Raw genomic sequence first — 19429 nt, 5'->3', positions numbered from 1 at the left:
TTTGCTCCTTGTTTTCAATTTGTATGTAGTCCAATTTATTTAATGTTGTTTCCTGTACGTTTAGAGTCATACCTAAGAATTGATTGCTTTATGTGAAGTCAAGACACTCTACACCTATATTTTCTTCAACTTTTAGCTCTTACATTTAGGTCTTTGACCCATTTTGAGTTCAGTGTTTTTGTGTGGTGTGAGGAAAGAATTCAGATTCAGGCTGTAGTCTAGATAACCTACAGCTGAGCAATGTCAATGCTGATGCAGTAAAGACCCAGGTGGTCAATACTTGGTATGTAATTGAACAAATAGTCGCTTATCCCTCAACATTGACCAACAATTAATTTTGAGGTAGTTCTGCTTAAGACTGCTTGAAGTATTGTGAACAAGAGCCTGGGTGTACAATTGAATTGAATAGAGTAAATGATTAATCTGTTATTTAGCTTTTTATTGCTGTGTAGACAGTCACATGTATTTACCAGGAAAAGGATTACAGAAGTTGTATTTTGATGATACTAGATTATTTTGATAATGATTAACAGGATAAGCTGTCCCTGGACACATCCTGACAGCCTTTGCCAGGGTTTTGAAATAAATAGCTGAAGAAATGTAGATTTATATTATCTGTTCCTGCAGCTGCTTATGTACTTGTAAGTAAAGGTCAGAGAAGATAATGAGTTTTCTACTCTATTTTAGATAAAATGTGAAATAACAATTCTTGTCAAGGATATTGTTGCCAAATATATTTGGCATGATTTACATATTGAATCCCCAGGGAAATTCACACAGAAAAACTGCACAGTCGTTGGGAAGAAGCTAATAGCGTGAACTCGGGAACATTTTGTCACTTATTGAGGCAAGCAAATATATCACATATTTCTGTTGTGATAGAAAATATTCAATCGAAAGGAGAAGGTATCAGGCCAGAGTGTAGTATTTTGACAGAAGCAACACTAATGATAGACTCGTTAGCTGAGGGATGATACCAAGACCATCATACATGAAGAAAGCAAAAAGCTCATTTAAAAGAAAGGAAATGAAGACAAGACCATAGTGAATGCCAGAAGAGGCTCTGAAACTTGGTCTTGTTTGTAGAGTAGCTAAAGCAAATGGAAGGAATGACCAAGTAAAAGAGGTAAGGAGAAAATTTCAAAGGGCAGGTTGCAAAGGCAAAGAATTAGACAAAGTAAAATATAATGCAATGTGCAGAGAGAACGAACAAGAAAACACACACTCAGCAGACCTCAAGATGAAAGAACTCATGAAAAATTTCAAGCCCCGAGTTCCAACGTTTAAAGATGTTATGGGCAAAATATTGAATGATGTAAAAAGCATCCAAAGAAGATAAGAACTAGTTGACATTCAACCACTTCAAAATATAGCACATGATCAAGAATCAATGGTGCTGAAGGAAGAAATCCAAGCATCACCAAAGGCATTTGCCAAAAGCCAGGCTCCAGGAATTGATGGAATACTCATTGAAATGTTTGAGCAAGCTGATGAAACACTCGCATCAATTACTCGTCTAGGTCAGGGCAATTGAAAGACAGTTACTGGGCCAACTGACTGGAAGTGATCCATATATGTCCCCGTGCCAAAGAAAGGTGACCCAACAGAATGCTCAAATGATAGAGCTCTATCCTTGGAATTACAGCAAGGAAAACCATGCTGACAATCATACAGCAAAGGTTGCAGCAGTACGTTCAAAAGGAGCTGCCAGAAGTTCAGGCTGGATTCAGAAGATGACGTGGACCAAGGGATATCATAGCTGATGTCAGGTGGATCTTGGCTGAAAGCAGAGAGCAGCAGAAAATGTTTACTTGTGTCTTACTATTTAAAGGTATTTGATTGTGTGGACCATAACAAACTGTGGATAGTGCTGAGAAGAATGAGAATTCCAGAACCCTTCATTGTGATCATCTAGAACCTGTATGCAGAGCAAGAGGTAGTCCTTTAAACGGAACAAGGGAATACTGCAGGAGTTAAAAACCAGGAAAGATGTGCATGAGGGTTGTTTCCTGTCACCATACTTCTGAGAAAATCATCTGAAAACCTGGACTATATGAAAAAAAGTGTAGCATCAGAATTGGAGGGAAGTTTCTTTACAACCTGCGATATACAGATGACGCCACCTTGCCTGCTGGAAGCGAGGACTTGAAGCATTTGCTGATGGAGCTCAAGGATTGCCATTCACCATAAAGAGAACCAGACGACAAGAGGAAGGCCTCCAAGGAGACGGAGGGACACAGTGGCTGTAACAATGGGCTCCAACAGGACAACAGTGGTGAGGAAGATGAGCACGTGTATGCTTGGACCTGGGCAGTCTTTCCTTGTGTGGCCCATGGTGTCACTCTGGCGAGTCCAACAACAACAGCAGTTTCATCTCCACCTGAACAGGGCCAGTGCTCTCAGGAATGTCTGCCTGTCTTTAAAGAGGAGGTTCTCACCAAAATCATATCCCAATTGGCCACAAACAGAAGCAAACAACAATGCGTTGCCAGCAAGTAAGTTTTGCCATCTGAGCAGCAGAGGCGAACAATTCCCCAGGGTTTCTCAGACTGTAAATCTTTACAGGAGCGGGAGAGCTCAGCTTTCTCCTGCAAATTGATTGGTTGGTTTGCAGGGCTCCCCTTATGGTCCCAGCGCTTCACCCACTGTGCCACCAGTCACCCTCCCACTTGACTAGGGCCCGAAGGCTCTCCCCCTCTGCCAAGGCATGCTTGGCTTTTCTCTGGAGGCAGTTGCTGCTTTTCTCACCCTTCCTGCAGAGGAGGACAAGGGTCTGTGTCCCCTTGATCACGCTCCAAAATCTTATAGGTTAATGTTTCCTCCATGTCAGAAACTAGGAAAAGGAAAGCCAGACGCTAAGCATATGTCAAAACACCTCTCTGCAGGTGTCTCAGAATCTCGTTCATTTTGATGGACACTTTGGAGAAAGAGGGAGAGTATATTCAATAAAACCAAGGAAATGCTGCGTCGCTGGTGCAAACAATGGGAAAATTGTAAAGGCAATGGAGGGCAGAAGCCAGAATGGACACAGGGAAAAGCAAGGCCGCAGGGCCGGCCCCACACAGCCTCAGCAGGGAGCTCTGGAGCTGGAACCAGCAAGACCAGGCCTTTCTATCTCTGCAGTGAACAGTCCTTGAGCAGATGCCCTGTGAGGGGCACGATCACCCGGGGACAGGGCAGGGCTGCCCTGGGAGCAAGGTGTGACCCCAGCCTCAGGGACTCTGTAGCCAAAGTAGTCCCGGCATGACCGAGGATGTTCATTGAGGTGGAAGTGGGAGTACACAGGATGAGGGGTTGTCAACCTACTTGCAGTCTGCTTGGGTCATTTTGTCTGTGCAAAATCCCCAGGTCATTCCACCATAAATGAACTCTTTTCCTGGAAGAGCTCCCTTATCAGAAAGCTGTGTTCTGGTCCACAGCCAGCACAAGTACATTTGTCAAGGCCTTGGCCTTTCTGGGTTTCTGGAAACCCTGGACTGGAGTGTGACATGCAGGATTAACGGGAGGAAGAGAGGGAGGGAGTTGAGGCGAGGCACCACTTCTGCCACACTCTGTGGGTCTCCTCCAGACAGGTCTGCTCTGAGCAACAAAATGCTTCCAAGATCCCCCCACCTCCCCCTGAAAATCTGAGGCCAGGTGCCACAAAGGGCGTGTTGAGATTTTCCTCTGTAAGTGACATTTGTACAATTTCTCTTTGTGCTTCCAATAAGTTCTATTTTATGTGATTTGAGGCTCTTCGTTTTAGTGATTCCTTCTGGACTGAGGAAATCTCCTTCACCTCCCCTGTTCATCCTCTTTGGCCTTGCCTCTGCTGGTGACTTTGAGTTAGCGATGGGCTGCTGACCACAAGGTGGTGATTCCAATCTACCAACCACTGTGTGTGTGAGAGAGAGACAAGGCTATCTGTTCCCATAAATAGTTACAATCTCAGAAACCTTATACAGGAATTGACAGAATTCCAATGGAAACATTTCAACAAGTTGATGAAGTACTGGAAGCATACACTTGTCTATGCCAAGAAATTTAGAAGACAGCTACTTGGCCAACAGACTTGAAGAGACGTATATTTTTAATCTATTTTAAAGAAACGTGTCCCAACAGAATGCTCAAATTACAGAACAATATCACTGATATCCAGAACAATATCACTGATATCATATGCAAGCAAAATTTTGCTGAAGATCACTCAACAAGGGAGGTAGCAGTACATTGACAGGGAGCTGCTAGAAATTCAAGCTGGATTCAGAAGAGGATATAGAACAAAAAATATTACTGGCAACAGATGGATCTTGACTTGAAGCAGGGAATACCAGAAAACATTTACTTTGGTTTTATTGATTATACAAAGACATTCAATTGTGTGGATCCTAACAAACTATGGAAAACCTTGAGAAGAATGGGCATTCTGTCGGGCCCCATCACGCTGGGGCAAGGCACTGAGGGCATGCAGCAGAGCAACAGAGGAAGAGACTGATGAAACCCCCGGGGAATACCAAAAATAGACTTGGGAGACAGAGTGTGGCACCCCATCAGACTCTACTGGAAAACACTTGTAAAGGCCAACAAACAGACCTTGAACTATTTATAGGCTTCTCCATTTTTTGTCAGTGGTTTTCTTTTTGATATTTTCTGTTTGTTTTTTGGTGCTGTTGTTATTGTTCTGTTGGTTTTGATTTCCTTTGATGTTTTATTTGGCTTTGCCTGGTTTTTGCACTTATTAATGTATCTGCATGTCTCTCTAGATAAGATAGGCGGGATAAATAATTCGGAGACAAAAAGAATGGGACCAGTGGTTCCAAGGGGGATATGGGAGAAGGGTGGGTAGGAGAAAGGAAATGGGGAGGGGGGGGGCATCCCAGGGACAAGGGAACAAGTGATCCAAATTTAGTGGTGAGGAGGGTATAAGAGCCCTGGTAGGACTTGATCAAGGGCAATGTAACCGAGAGGAACTAGTGGAACCCAAATGAAGGCTGAGCATGATAGTAGGACAAGAGGAAAGTAAAAGGAAATAGAGGAATGAACTAGGAGGCAAAGGGCATTTATAGAAGTCTAATTACAGGCATGTACAAATGTAAATATATTTATATATGACCATGGGGAAATAGATTTCTGTGCATATATTTAGAGGTTGAGTATTAAGGTCACAGATGGACATTGGGCCTCCACTCAAGTAATCCGTAAATGCAAAGAAACTTTGTTCTATTAAACTGGCATTCCATGTTGCTCACCTTCCTGGCATGATTGCTGAAGACAAAGCAGGTGCATAAGCAAATGTGGTGAAGAAAGCTGATGGTGCCCGGCTATCAAAAGATATAGCATCTGGGGTCTTAAAGACTTGAAGGTAAACAAGCGGCCATCTAGCTCAGAAGCAACAGAGCCCACATAGAAGAAGCACACCAGCCGGTGTGATCACGAGGTGTCAAAGAGATCAGCTATCAGGTATCAAAGAACAAAAACTCTTATAATTGAGAATGAGCGACAGTGTGGAGAGTAGACCCAAAGCCAATCTTAAAGCTACTGGACATCCCTTACAGAAGGGTTGCGGGGAGGAGAGGAGCCAGTCAGGGTGCAGTGTAGCAACGATGAAACATACAACTTTCCTCTAGTTCTTAGATGCTTACTCCCCACCACTATCATCCCAATTCTACCTTACAAATCTGGCTAGACCAGAGGATGTACACTGGTACAGATAGGAGTTGGAAACACACAGAATCCAGGACAGATGAATTCTTCAGGACCAGTGCCGAGAGTGGCGATACCTGAAGGGTGGGGGGAAGGTGGAGTAGAAAGAGGGAACTGATGACAATGATCTACATATGGCCCCCTCCCTGGGGGATGGACAACAGAAAAGTGGGTGAAGAGAGACACCGGACAGTGTAAGACATGACAAAATAATAATAATTTATAAATTATCAAGGGTTCAAGAGGGAGGGGGAGCAGGGAGGGAGGGGAAAATGAGGAGCTGATATCAAGGGCTCAAGTAGAAAGCAAATGTTTTGAGAATGATGATGGCAACAAATGTATAAATTTTCTTGGCATAATGGATGTATGCATGGACTCTGATGAGTTGTATGAGTCCCCAATAAAATTATTTTTAAAAAAATAATGGGAATTCCAGATCACTTCGTTTTGTTCATCTGGAACTTGGACATGGATCAAGAGGCAGCGATGTGACCGTAACCAGGGGACGTTGCATGGTTTGTAATAGGAGAAGGTGTGTGTCAGGGTTGTCACCATACTTATTCAATCTGTGTGCTGAGCAAATAGTCAGAGAAGCTGGGTTATATGAGGAATGGGGCATCGTGATTGAAAGGCAGCTTATGAACAACTGGACATATGCAGACGACATAGCCTGACTTGTTGAAAGTGAGGAGGACTTGCAGCACTTGCTGATGAAGATCAAGGATTGCAGTCTTCAGTGTGGATGATGACTCAATGTAGAGATCAGAATCCTCACGGCTGGACCAATAGGGAACAAATGGAGATTGACGTCAAGGATCCCACCTTACTTGAATCCACAATCGATGCTCATGAAAGCAGCAGTCAAGAAAGCAAATGTTGCATTACATCAGGGACGCTGTGGTGCAAGACCTTTTGAAAGTGTGAGAAGGGCAGTGATGTCACTTTGTGGATGGAAGTGGGCCGTGCTATTTTCATAAGACTCTCCTGCCCAGCACTCCAGATCCTTTTATTCGGGGACTGTTGTTTTCAACTGCTGAATTTGTTGTTGTTTTTCAGTGCATCCTTTTCTATCATTTGTTGCCTATAGTGTAGGGCACCTTTCCCTCAGTGCCTTCCCTCAACATCCCTATACTGATCCTGGATTTGGTCTGTAGCCTTGATCCAGCCCTCCCCTTGCCCGCCTTCTCTTAAGACATTTCCTTGTGACTTCTAGGCCAAATTCAGCTGACCTTGACTTTGCTTGCTCAGGTGCTGAGCCTTCCAGGGGCTTTCCTATTTCTCCTCAATGCTTCCCCCATGAGGAAAGGGAAGGATGGCCTCCGCCCCAACTCCTGGGATCTTCTATTGTCACTAAAGACAAAGTCAATGTAACAAGTGTTCAATCCTGATATGTGTTATCAGTTAGACACAACACCCAAATGATGAAAAGTTTCCAATGAAAATACAAAGAACTTTCCATACTCAGCCTTACACGCATGTTGTGCACTCATTTCCTCAAGTATAAAATTCCTTCTCATTTGCACCAAACCTTGGATATTAAAGTTTACCTCTGCTTGAATGACCTGCATAACATCGATAAGCCTTATTGTCTTTTATTTCGCATACAAGAAATGCACAGGTTCAGAGAAGACACAGGGTAGAGCAAAGCAGCGTAGATCAAGGGTAAGTCAAAAGGTATTGCTACTGAGGTTCCAGTTCATACATGTATGAAACATAAAGTTTAAACATGTCTCTGAGATCAGTGGATGGCTGTAGACAAGTTCTTTAAAACACTTATCTTCGTCTCATTACCCAAACGCCAAACCAAACTCACCGCCATTGAGTCAAGGCCAACTCATAGTGACCCTGTATGACAGGGTCGAACTGCCTCTGTGAGTTTCCAAGATGGTAATTCTTTTTAATCATTTTATTGGGGGCTCGTACAATTCTTATCACAATCCATATATACATCCATTGTGTCAAGAACATATGTACATTTGTTGCCATCATCATTCTCAAAACATTTGCCTTCTACTTGAGCCCTTAATATCGGCTCCTCATTTCCCCCCTCCCTCCCCACTCCCCCCACCCCGTGAACCCTTCATCATTCATATATTATTATTGTTTTGTCATATATTACACTGTCTGATGTCTCTCACTGCCCTCTTCTCTGCTGTCCCTTCCCCAGAGAGGAGACTATATGTACATTCCTGTAATCTGTTCCCGCTTTCTACCCCACATTCTCTCCACCCTTCAGGCATCGCCACTCTCATCACTGGTTCTGTAGGAGTCATCTGTCCTGGATTCCCTGTGTTTCCAGTTCCTATCTGTACCAGTGTACATCCTCTGGTGTAGCCAGATTTGCAAGGTAGTATTGGGACCATGATAATGTGGCGGCGGGGGGAGGAAGCATTCAAGAACTAGAGGAAAGCTAAATATTTCATCGTTGCTACCCTGCACCCCGTCTAGTTCATCTTCTTCCCACAACCCCTCAGCAAGGGTGTCTGGTTGGCTACCCTTGGTCTTTGAGTCTCCACTCTGCACTTACCCTCATTTTCAATGATATGATTTTATGTTCCTTGATGCTTGATACCTGATCCCTTCAACACCTCATGTTCACACAGGTGGTGTGTTTCTTCCATGTGGGCTTTGTTGCTTCTGAGCTATATGGGCACTTGTTTATCTTCGAGCCTTTAAGACCCCAGACGCTATATCTTTTGCTAGCCTGTACCATCAGCTTTCTTCACCACATTTGCTTATGCACACGTTTGGCTTCATTGATCATATCAGGGAGGTGGGCACCCACCGATATGGTTTTTAGCTCTTTGATGTCTGATAACTGGTCCCTTCTGCACCTTGTGGTCAGGAAGGCTCGTTTGCTTCTTCCTTGTGGGCTTCGATGCTTCTCAGCTAGATGGCCACTTATTTATCTTCAAGCTTTTAAGACCCTAGACGCTATGTCTTTTGATAGCCAGGCACCATTAGCTTTCTTTACCACATTTGCTTATGCACACGTTTGTCTTCACTGGTTGTGTCAGGAAGGTGAGCACCCACTGATATGGTTTTTAGCTCTTTGAAGTCTGACAACTGGTCTCTTCTACACCTCATGTTCAGCCAGCTGGTGTGCTTCTTCCATGTGGGCTTTGATGCTTCTCAGCTAGATGACCTCTTGTTTATCTTCACGCCTTTAAGACTCCAGATACTATATCTTTTGGTAGCTGAGCACTGTCAGCTTTCTTCACCACATTTGCTTATGCACACATTTTTCTTCAGCAATTGTGTCGGGAAGGTGTGCATCATGGAATGCCAATTTATTCGAACAAAGTGTTCTTGCATTGAGTAAATGCTTGAGTGGAGGCCCAATGTCCATCTGCTGCCTTAGTACTTAACCTATAAATATATGCACATAGATCTGTTTCCCCACACTCATATAAATATATTTACATATGTACATTCCAGTCTTTGGACCTCTATAAATACCATTTGTCACCTAGTTCTTTCCTCTATTTCCTTTTGCTTTCCTCTTGCTCCCACTATCATGCTCAGCCTTCATTTGGGTTTCAGTAATTTCTCTCAGTTACCTTGTCCTTGCTGACTCCCTACCAGGCCACTCACACCCTACTTGCTACTGGTTTTGGATCACTTATTGCTCCCCTGTCCCTTACTTGATCAGCACCACCTCCCTGCCCCCTCGCCCCCCTCTCGCACAAGACGGTAATTCTTTATGGAAGTACACAGTTTCATCTTTTCCCCATGGAGCCGCTGGTGATTTTAAACTGCTGATCTTGTTTGTGGTTAGCAACCCAACACATCTCGTTAGAACACATTAAAAAAAGGGGGATACTGAAAAAAAATTTGCACAAAGGTCAACTCATTCAAAGAGCTGATCTTTCTTTCTTTTTTTTTTTTTTTTTACATTTTATTAGGGGCTCATACAACTCTTATCACAATCCATACATATACATACATCAATTGTACAAAGCACATCCATATATTCTTTGCCCTAATCATTTTCAAAGCATTTGCTCTCCACTTAAGCCCTTTGCATCAGGTCCTCTTTTTTTCCCCCTCCCTCCCCACGCCCCCCTCCCTCATGAGCTCTTGATAATTTATAGATTGTTATTTTGTCATATCTTGCCCTATCCAGAGTCTCCCTTTCCCTCCTTCTCTGCCGTCCGTCTCCCAGAGAGGAGGTCACATGTGGATCCTTGTAATCGGTTCCCCCTTTCCAACCCACTCACCCACTACTCTCCCAGTATCGCCCCTCACACCCCTGGTCCTGAAGGTATCATCCACCCTGGATTCCCTGTGCCTCCAGCTCCCCTATGCACCAGTGTACAACCTCTGCCCTATCCAGTCCTGGAAGGCAGAATTTGGATCATAGTAGTTGGGGGGAGGAAGCATTCAGAATCTGGGGGAAAGCTGTGGTCTTCATCGGTACTATATCTCACCCTGACTGACCCATCTCCTCTCCTAAACCCCTCAGTGAGGGAATCTCCAGTGGCCGACAAATGGACTTTGGGTCTCCACTCTGCACTTCCCCCTTCATTCACTATGGTATATATATATATATATATATATATATATATATATATATATATATATATATATATATATTTGCATGATGCCTTATACCTGGTCCCTTTGGCACCTCGTGATCCCACAGGCTGGTGTGCTTCTTCCATGTGGGCTTTGTTGCTTCTGAGCTAGATGGCTGCTTGTTCACCTTCAAGCCTTTAAGACCCCAGACGCTATCTCTTTTGATAGCCGGGCACCATCAGCTTTCTTCACCACATTTGCTTATGCACCCGTTTGTCTTCGGCTATGGTATCATGGAGGTGTGCCGCCAATGATAATGATTTTTTGTTCTTTGATGCCTGATAACTGATCCCTTCAGGACCACGTGATCACACAGGCTGGTGTGTTCTTCCATGTGGGCTTTGTTGCTTCTGAGCTAGATGGCCGCTTGTTTATCTTCAAGCCTTTAAGACCCCAGACACTATCTCTTTGGATAGCTGGGCACGATCAGCTTTCTTTACCACATTTACTTGTTCACCCGCTTTGGCTTCAGCAGTTGTGTCGGAAGGGTGAGCATCGTAGAGTGCCAATTTAATAAAAGAAAGTATTCATGCATTGAGGGAGTGCTTGAGTAGAGGCCCAAGGTCCTTCCACCACCTTAATACTAAACCTATAAATATAGACACATCGATCTATTTCCCCATCCTCGTATATATATTTGCATGTACGTGTCTTTGTCTAGACCTCTATAAATGCCCTTTTACTCCTAGCTCTTTCCTCCATCTCCCTTGACTTTCCTCCTGCCCTACTACCATGCTCCGTCCCCACCTGGGTTACAGCTATACCTCTTTACGTAATCTTACCCTTGATCATTCCCTACCAGGCCTGCCACTCCCCCCTCACTACCATTTTGGGTCCCATGTTGTTCCCTTGTCCCTGTGTTTGTTAACACCACTTCCTTACCCCCCCACCTCCCCCTATCCCAAGTCCCCCCGGAACTGTCGGTCCCGTTGTTTTTCCTCCAGATAGTTCATCCAGTCTGTCCTATTCAGACAGACCTGTGGAGACAATAACATGCACGAAAACAAGACAGAGGAAAACAAAGCAACAGTATACAACCAGACAACAAAACAACAAAAACAAACCACTGACAAAGAACAAAACAAAACACGTCAAGAAAGAAAAGCTTGTACTTAGTTCAAGGATCATTTGTTGGCCCTTAGGAGCGTTTTCCAGTCCAGTCTGTTGGGGCACCACGCCCTGGCCCCAAAGTCCACTTTCAGCATTCCCTGGGGACCTTGCCGCTCCATTCCCTTGCTGTTCCGCTGCACTCCCCCAGTGCTTTGCCTCGGTGTGGCGGGATCAGGTCAGGTGCAATTCCCACACTGTGTCTCCGGTGCTGTCACGTGCAGGGCCATGGGTCACTGAGGGACGTCATGTCTCATAGTGGGGCCAGCCATGTTGTTCTCTCTGTGGACTGGCTGCTCTAGTCAGGAACATCATCCTCACGGCCTGGTGGGCCAGGTTGTGCTCCACACTCTCCTCCTCCCCCTTCCTCTGAAGAGCTGATCTTTCCCTCAGTCTTTTAATCAATTTGGAAACTAATGAAGGTGATTTTATGAAACAAATTATAGTCTTGGATTTGCCAATAGGATCCAGAGGGGTCATCTTGAGCGATATTTCGGAAGGCCACTGGATAGTCACGGGGGTTATTAGGCTTGTTGGGAAGAAGTTTTAAGAAATTTGGAAGCTGCATCGATGGGAAAATGACCAGTTAAAAGTGCACCTAAGCTTGGTTCCCCGATCTTGGTAATGCACCTTTGAGGACAGCAAGGGCTGTCCTAGGGGAATTTTGCTGGCAAACCCTGCTCTTGCCTTTTCAGACTTCCTTTTGCTCCCCAAACTCTAAGAGGATTTGAGAGAAATATAATCTGAGTCCCTAAAGCTGCTGCGTTGATGTAGTATAAATTTAAGAGCCCAGAATTCATTGAAGATAAGGAAACGCCCCTTTCAGAAGTGTGTAAACCTAGATGTAGGCTACGTAGAGAAACAGGAGCTTCACATTCTAATCTTTTACTTTAATGCAGATTTCTACACTTTTGTAGCAATACTTTTTTTACTTCTTCCTGTATTTAGGATATAGGTAAGAACTCTGGCCTAGATGTCATACCTGGATTCCCCAAATCCTAGCTTTGTCAGCTCAGAGTAAGGCAAAAGTTGGGAACCAGCTTTCACATAAAAAAGTTTTGATAACCAAGGCAAAGAAAAATATTTTGAGAATATTTACAAAGTTTCTTAATAGACATAGTCCTCATTGGAAGGCATTTTCTTCCAGTGGTATTCCCAGTATTCCTAAGAGAGGAAGTATGGTTTTCGGTACACACACCACTTGCAAACAAGATAATTGGGTAAAATTCTGTGGTTGTTTCTTTGGCAAAGGCTATTCGGGTTGATGCGCTGCATGGTCATTGGTTTGATGATGTTTCTTAACGTATGGTTCCTGAGTTATCAGCTGACTTGTGAAAACAGTCTTCTAGTTTAGAATGTTAGGGTGGTAATTCTCAAAAAGATATATAGAAGTCCTAACCTGTGGCTGTGACTTTGGCAAAATATGGTCTCTGTAGGGTCAAAGAAAGGTCCAACTAAATGAACAAACTTTTCATTTATTTACACAGATTGCTTCATCGAGAGCCGAGCCCTTTCCCATTCAACACTTCAGCCCTGTTCAAGAAGACCGTGTTTGTGGAGTTCACAGATCACCTTTTCAGCACTGCCAAGCCCAGACCACCGTGGATGGGTAATGAGGACCGCCCTGACTATTTACTTTTGAAATGGTGTAGCTTGTCTTCTAGCACATATTCTCCAAGCTTGGGCTCTCGTTTGAGAAGACAGCTGCTAGGAAAAATGCCAGAGGGGACGCCTGATGGAAGAGCCACACCCTCCTTTCCTTTCCAGTCTTTTCTCTGCTGTGCAAGGAACAAATCGGTTTATGTTTTATAAAATCTAAGTTCAGCCAAATTTCTGTGGTCTATGAAGTCCTACATAGATTATTCCTTGCCTATCTCCTTGACCTGGTTTTATATTATTCCCCTGCTTCTGCCATATGTTACTCAACCGTGCCAGACCTGTGCCTGCTTTAGGAATTTCCATTTGTTTTATCTGCCTCTGCAAGCGTTGTTCCTTTTTCAATAGCCATATCGCTGGTCAAATGCCAGCTCATCCGGGAGGCTCTTCTTGACCACTGTATTGAAAGTATTCCCTGCCGACTGCCTCATCATTTTCTAGCACACACCTATTTTATGTCATATTTATTACATTCTTAAATTTTATTGTTTACTCAATGTCTCTTGAAAGTGGTCTCCCCAATCTGTCTGATTTATCTTTGTTTGGATTCTCAAGTGCTGCTGCAGTAGAAATATCACATGGATGGCTTTAACAAACAAGTTTTATCCTGTCGTGATTTGGAAAGCTGGATTCAGGGCGCCAGTTCTGGGGCGCTGGGAGGGGCGTTTCTTTCTCTGTCAGCTCTGGAGGAAGGCGCTTCTCTCTTCTGAGTTTCGGATTCTGGGCAACCTCTGTGTGGATTGGCATTCATCTTCTATCTTTGCTGCCTTGCTTGCTTGTTTAATGTCTTTTCTACGTCAGAAGAGATGGGCTCTGCTTCCAGTCAACTGACAGACTAAGCAGACATGCTGCACACCCTCTCTACAACAAAGATATGCGAGACTGGATGAAGCAGGCATGGATGATCATCCTGGGACCCTGAACTGCAGAGGAAAGGATAGAGAAGTGGATTGAATAGAGACTAGAAGAAGAAGAAGCAGAACAAAAGTGCAAGAGAGGAGACAGATAGATGGGTAGATTGCTAGCTGGCTTGATGAGGCATGACTCTCTTGAAATTGTGCAAACAGCATTTGATGGAAGACAGCGGCCCAGATACATGAAAACATAGCAGTGCCTGTCAATAAGAAAGGTGGGATCCTCCCTCCTGCCCCATACCCTTCTGGTGACCAGAGGAGCAGCAAGGTCCCATGTCCACCCATCATCTAGTGACACAGTGACAGCCCTCCCTCCATCTCACCCCCACCCCCCAGCCGCGTAGCTCATGCTCTGCCTGAAGTCAGAGCCTTGCCCTCTTGTCCTGGGCTCCCGGTGTGTCTCTGTCCTGCCTGGAGGCACATGAACCCTGCCTCCAAGTGAACTAGCAGAACATACAGTGCCAGTCCCTCGCCACCCCTGAGTAGGCGAGAACTCCTTCTGCACCAGTCATCCTCCTTCAGCTGTCCCCCAGGCCCAGGGGGCGTTTCTTCTGGGAATAAGCACCGGACCTCACTCACCCTCTAAGCCAATACAAACTACTTTCAGATCATCTACCCTGACACAACAACTAAGTTGGCAGGATTGGACATCCCACCTGCTCCCCCACCCCGTTCCCATCCTGTGCGCTCCTTGATGACAAGGGGCGCTAACAGGATATACTGGATACCCTGTTCCCCAACACTTTTCTCCTCTCTGGGTCCTGCTCTTGCTTTAGCTTTATCCCCTCTCTCTTTCTTCTTTATTTTTATTCTTTCTTTCTCTGCTTTCTTCCCTTCTTTTTCCCTATTGCTTATTTTTGTTTTGAGTCAATTTTTCTTGTGCCACTCAATAATAGACCATAATGCTGTCCCAAAACTGTACCTCCTGCAGCCACACTCCCGGGAGGAGAGTCACTGATAGATTGGGGCCAACATTAGATAAGCCTTCCCTCAACTGAGCTCCACAAACAGGGAGCAGAGGACTGGACACACACCATCCTATTCACTATCCCACTCACCGGGAGGCAGGTGGTGAGTGCTGGAGAACACACCAACCTACAATCATTCCATGCCCTTGCGACCAAAAGACCTCGATGGGGCCTGGCTACCACTATCAACCGCTCTGGAAGGGATCACATTCGAAGGTCCTGGAGAGAGCAGAAGTGAAATGTGGACTAGAACTCAGAGTCCTAAAAATGATTAGGTTTGCTGAGCAGCCCGAGGCTGGTGGAACTCCCAAGGTTGTGGCCTTTCAGGTCTGAAATGGAACTCCCCTTCCAAGCTCCGTTTCTAAGCAGGTGAGTCTGAGGGGGGGGGGCGCACTAATACTAGAGAGGTACACACCTTGTGACAATTAGCCACTTGAGATCAGAAAGGGAGCATGTCCTCATGGACAAAGGTCAGAGGGTTGGGACGGAACAAGGCATGGAAAACGGAGACACCGCGAGGAAGTGGGCAAAGCCAGGCTGCATCAAGGGGCTCGCCATGGATGAGCTGCACCAGGATGCGTGCGAAGTGGTGAACGGAAGACCGTTACCTGCTCTGCAAACCTGCCCAATTCACAAGGGAAAGTTTTTTTACAGAGATCGACTCAAGAGGACGCCACACAAGTCCTGATTCATTAACACAACAGAAATAACCTGTTGCGGAATGCCATTATAATCACAGGGTAGGATTTGCAACACACAAATATATTTGTGGAGAAATTCAATAGACTCCACCACTCTGTTATTGTTATTAGGTACTTCCAAGTCGGTTCTGACTCAGACTGATTCTATGCACAACAGAACAGAACACTGCTCGGCCCTGTGCCATCCTCACGATTGTTCTTATGTTCGAGCCCATCCCAAAAGCCACCATGGCAATCCATCTAGTCAAGGGTTTCCAGGGACTGATCTCCAAAACACTGGTCTGCCATCCTCTTTTCTAAGGAGCATTCTGGCTGGACTTCTTCTCAGACAGATTTGTTTGTTCTTTGGCACTGCATGGTACTTTCAATATTCTTCACCAACACCACAATTCAAATGCATCGATTCTTCTCTGGAATCCCTTACTCAATATATATAAGGCAGTGAAAGATTCCATGACTTGGGGCAGGCACACCTTAGTAATGGCTTTACTTTTCAGTACTCTAAAGAGGTGTTGTAGAGCAGACTTACCTAACGCAATACATCATTTCATCATTTGACTGTTGCTTCCATAAGCATTGATTGTGGACCACAGCAAGACAAGATTCTTCACAACTTCAAGCTTTTCTCCATTGATCATGATGTTCCCTATTGGTCCAATTGGGAGGAGGTTGACCTTCTCTACATTGAGTTGTAATCCACGCTGAAGGCTGCAGTCCTTCATGTCATCAGCACATGCTTCCAGTCCTCCTCACGTTCAGCAAGCAAGGTTGTGTCACCTGCATATCACAGGTTGTTAATAAGCCCTTCTCCAATCCGGATGCCACATTCTTCTCCATAGAATCCAGCTTCTCTGAAGATTTGCTCGGCAAACAGATTGAACAAGCCAATTGTAAACCAGGCTGTGCGCCCTGGTTCTTCCTCAGTCTTATTCTGAGTGCCGTGTGACACCGTTCTGTGGCTATTCAAACTATCTGACAGCGTTTCTATGCGATCCAGAAAGTGTTCAGTCGCTGTTTCCTCATTTTTGTAGGTCTTTTGGGTCCTACCATTCGGACTGAAGTTTATGATACAGTAATAATTACACTTAAAAATATGGCTTCTCATCCCGTCAGCCTTCATGCTGTTGGCATATCCTACTGGAAAGCTTCCGAAGGTGAGTGCAGTGCCCTCTTGTGGTCAGTCTGGGGAGGTAAGCATGAACCACGTGTGCTCTGCGAGGGTGCCACACTTTGGATTTTGTATGCTCTCCTTTCTCTTGGTTTTCTTGCCAGGTAGGCTTTTCATGCTGACAAAGTGAACCGCCATCAGCACAGACACCCCAGGTTCTCTCCCTTACCCCTCCCTGGCCCTCACCATCATCTAGTGCAATGCTTGAGACAAAATCCATAGTCACTATGTGTTTACTGAGTTGAATCGACTTGAGCTCGAATGGAAACAAGGCATTGATTGGTCAACAAGATCTGGAGATCTCAGTAAGAAGCTAGCTCGCTCCACGTCCATCAAGTCCATTATTGAAAATAAGCTTTATGTGTTCCCTTGAGTCAACCACACCCAGAAAGGACACTTTTATCTTTCTTGCTTTAGGAGTTGAATACGATGATAAGACCAGCCCAAAGGAGAAAGAAGATGGTCAAGTCATTCCCGGGGAGAGCCACACCTACATCTGGCAGGTCCTCAAGGAGAATGGTCCAATGGCTTCTGACCCCCCTTGTCTCACCTACTCATATCTTTCTCATGTGGACCTGGTGAAAGATGTGAATTCAGGGCTCATTGGGGCCCTGCTGGTATGTAGACAAGGTAAGTGCAAGAAAGGGTAGCATTAAGATGAACTCAACTGCAAAGGACAAACAGCTGGGGAGTTGGTAAGAGAGCACTAGTATTTTTAATCTGAAGGAGCTTTATTTAGCATCTTGTCTTGGATGAAGAGAGGGGCAGATGCCACAAAGCGATTAGCAGCACAGGTGAACGCCCACACGCACCAGTGGGCCTTGACCCAGGCCCAGGTTTCAAAGATTTTCTCCTCTTTTACACCTCACACTTCCCAGTTCTCTGTTGTTTTACATTTTCTTTTCTTTTAATTAATAAATCTTTTTATTGGGGCTCATAAAGCTCTTATCACAATCCGTACATCAATTGAGCAAAGCACCCTTATACATTCGTTGCACTCGTCATTCTCATAATTCACCTTCCACTTGGGTTCCTGGAATCAGCTCGGTTTCCTTTTTTCCCCCTCCCCTTCCCTCCCCAATCCCCTTCCCCCTGGTTCCTTGATAGTTTATAATTATTATATCTTATCTTATACTCCCCGGTGTCTCCCCTCACCCACCTCCCCATTGCCCCTCTCCCAGAGAGGAGGTTACACATAGATCTCCAAGATCGGTTCTCCCTTTCTACACACCCTTCCCTCCTGTTGTCGCCACTCCTACCGCGGGGGTTGAGGGGTTCGTCTGTCCTAGATTCCCTGTTTCCAGATCCCTACTGCACCGCTGTACATCCTCTGGTATAACCAGGTCCGCAAGGTAGAATTGGGGTCATGATAATTGGGAGGGGAGGAAGCGTTCAGGAACCAGAGGAGGGTTTTGAGTTTCATTGTTGCTACACTGAACACTGAGTGACTCATCTCCTCCCCACTACCCCTCTGGAAGGGATGTCCAGCTGTCTACAGATGGGTATTGGGTCCCCATCACTCACTCCCCCTCATTCACGGTGATATGATTCTCACCACCTCCCCGCCTTTGTTGTTTGAGACCTGGTCTCCTCTGCCCTTCACGATCACCTATGTTGGTGTGCTGCTTCCATGTGGGCTTGGTTGCTTCTGGGCTAGATGGTCGCTTGTTTGCTTTGAAGCCTTTAAGTCCCCAGACGCGATATCTATCAGTAGCCGGACACCATCAGCCTTCTTCACCACACTTGCTTATGCACACTTTCGTCTTCAGCGATTATGTGAGGAAGGTGATCACACAACGATTGTTTTTGTTCCTTGGTGTCTGCTACATGGTCCATTCAACACCTTGTATTCGCTTAGGCCGTGTGCTTCTTCTCTGTGGGCTTTGTTGCTTCTGAGCTAGATGGCTGCTTGTTTGCCTTCAAGCCTTTAAGACCCCAGACGCTATCTCTTTTTGATAGCCGGGCACCATCAGCTTTCTTCACCATGTTTGCTTACACACACATCTGGCTTCAGTGATCATGTTGGGAAGGTGGGTATCATGCAGTGACCGTGTAGCAGGACGAGGTGCTATTATATTGGGGGATTATGCATGAGGAGGTCCAATGTCCATCTGCTACCCTACTACTGAACCTATAAATATATGCATATAAGTCTATTGCCCCCATAATCATAAATATATTTACATATGTACATGTCTGTATTTAGGCTTCTCTGTATGCACTTTGCCTCCTACTCCTTTCCTCTATTTCCTTTCGCTTTCCTCCCGTCCCACTACCATGTTTAGCCTTCATTCTGGTTTCAGTAATTCCTCTCAGTTACCTTGCTCTTGGTCACTCCCTACCAGTTGTTTTACATTTGCATTGGAATCTATGTTGAGTTAATATTTCAAGACTTGTGATGAGGGAGAATGATTTTGAGAAGACCCCAAAACACAATCCATTAAAACAGATACATTGGACTTTATAAAAATCCATCGCTTACCCAAAGCCCATCCGTAGACATTGGACGTCTCCTCACAGAAGGGTCACAGGGAAGAGACGAGCCAGTCAGGGTACAGCATAGCACCGATGAAGCACACAACTTTCCTCTAGTTCTTGGGTGCTTCCTTCCCCCCACTCTTGTGACCTCAATTCTACCTTACAAATCAGATTAGA

The 19429-nt window shown here is 45.1% G+C and overlaps 1 protein-coding gene across 1 annotated transcript in view; it reads left to right on the top strand.

Annotated features, from left to right (window-relative positions):
• Nucleotides 1-19429, top strand: part of F8 (coagulation factor VIII) — a 127622-nt gene that overhangs the window by 14101 nt on the left and 94092 nt on the right. Inside the window, exons 2-4 of the mRNA XM_075538595.1 lie at nt 12855-12976; nt 16638-16760; nt 17192-17404. Coding sequence (XP_075394710.1) covers nt 12855-12976; nt 16638-16760; nt 17192-17404 — 458 coding nt within the window. The remainder of the gene's footprint in view (nt 1-12854; nt 12977-16637; nt 16761-17191; nt 17405-19429) is intronic.

This window comes from Tenrec ecaudatus, chromosome X (genome assembly GCF_050624435.1).
Source record: "Tenrec ecaudatus isolate mTenEca1 chromosome X, mTenEca1.hap1, whole genome shotgun sequence".
NCBI lineage: Eukaryota > Metazoa > Chordata > Mammalia > Afrosoricida > Tenrecidae > Tenrec > Tenrec ecaudatus.
The sequence above is the reverse complement of the archived record's forward strand: the minus strand, read 5'-3'. Positions and strand labels throughout refer to the sequence as shown.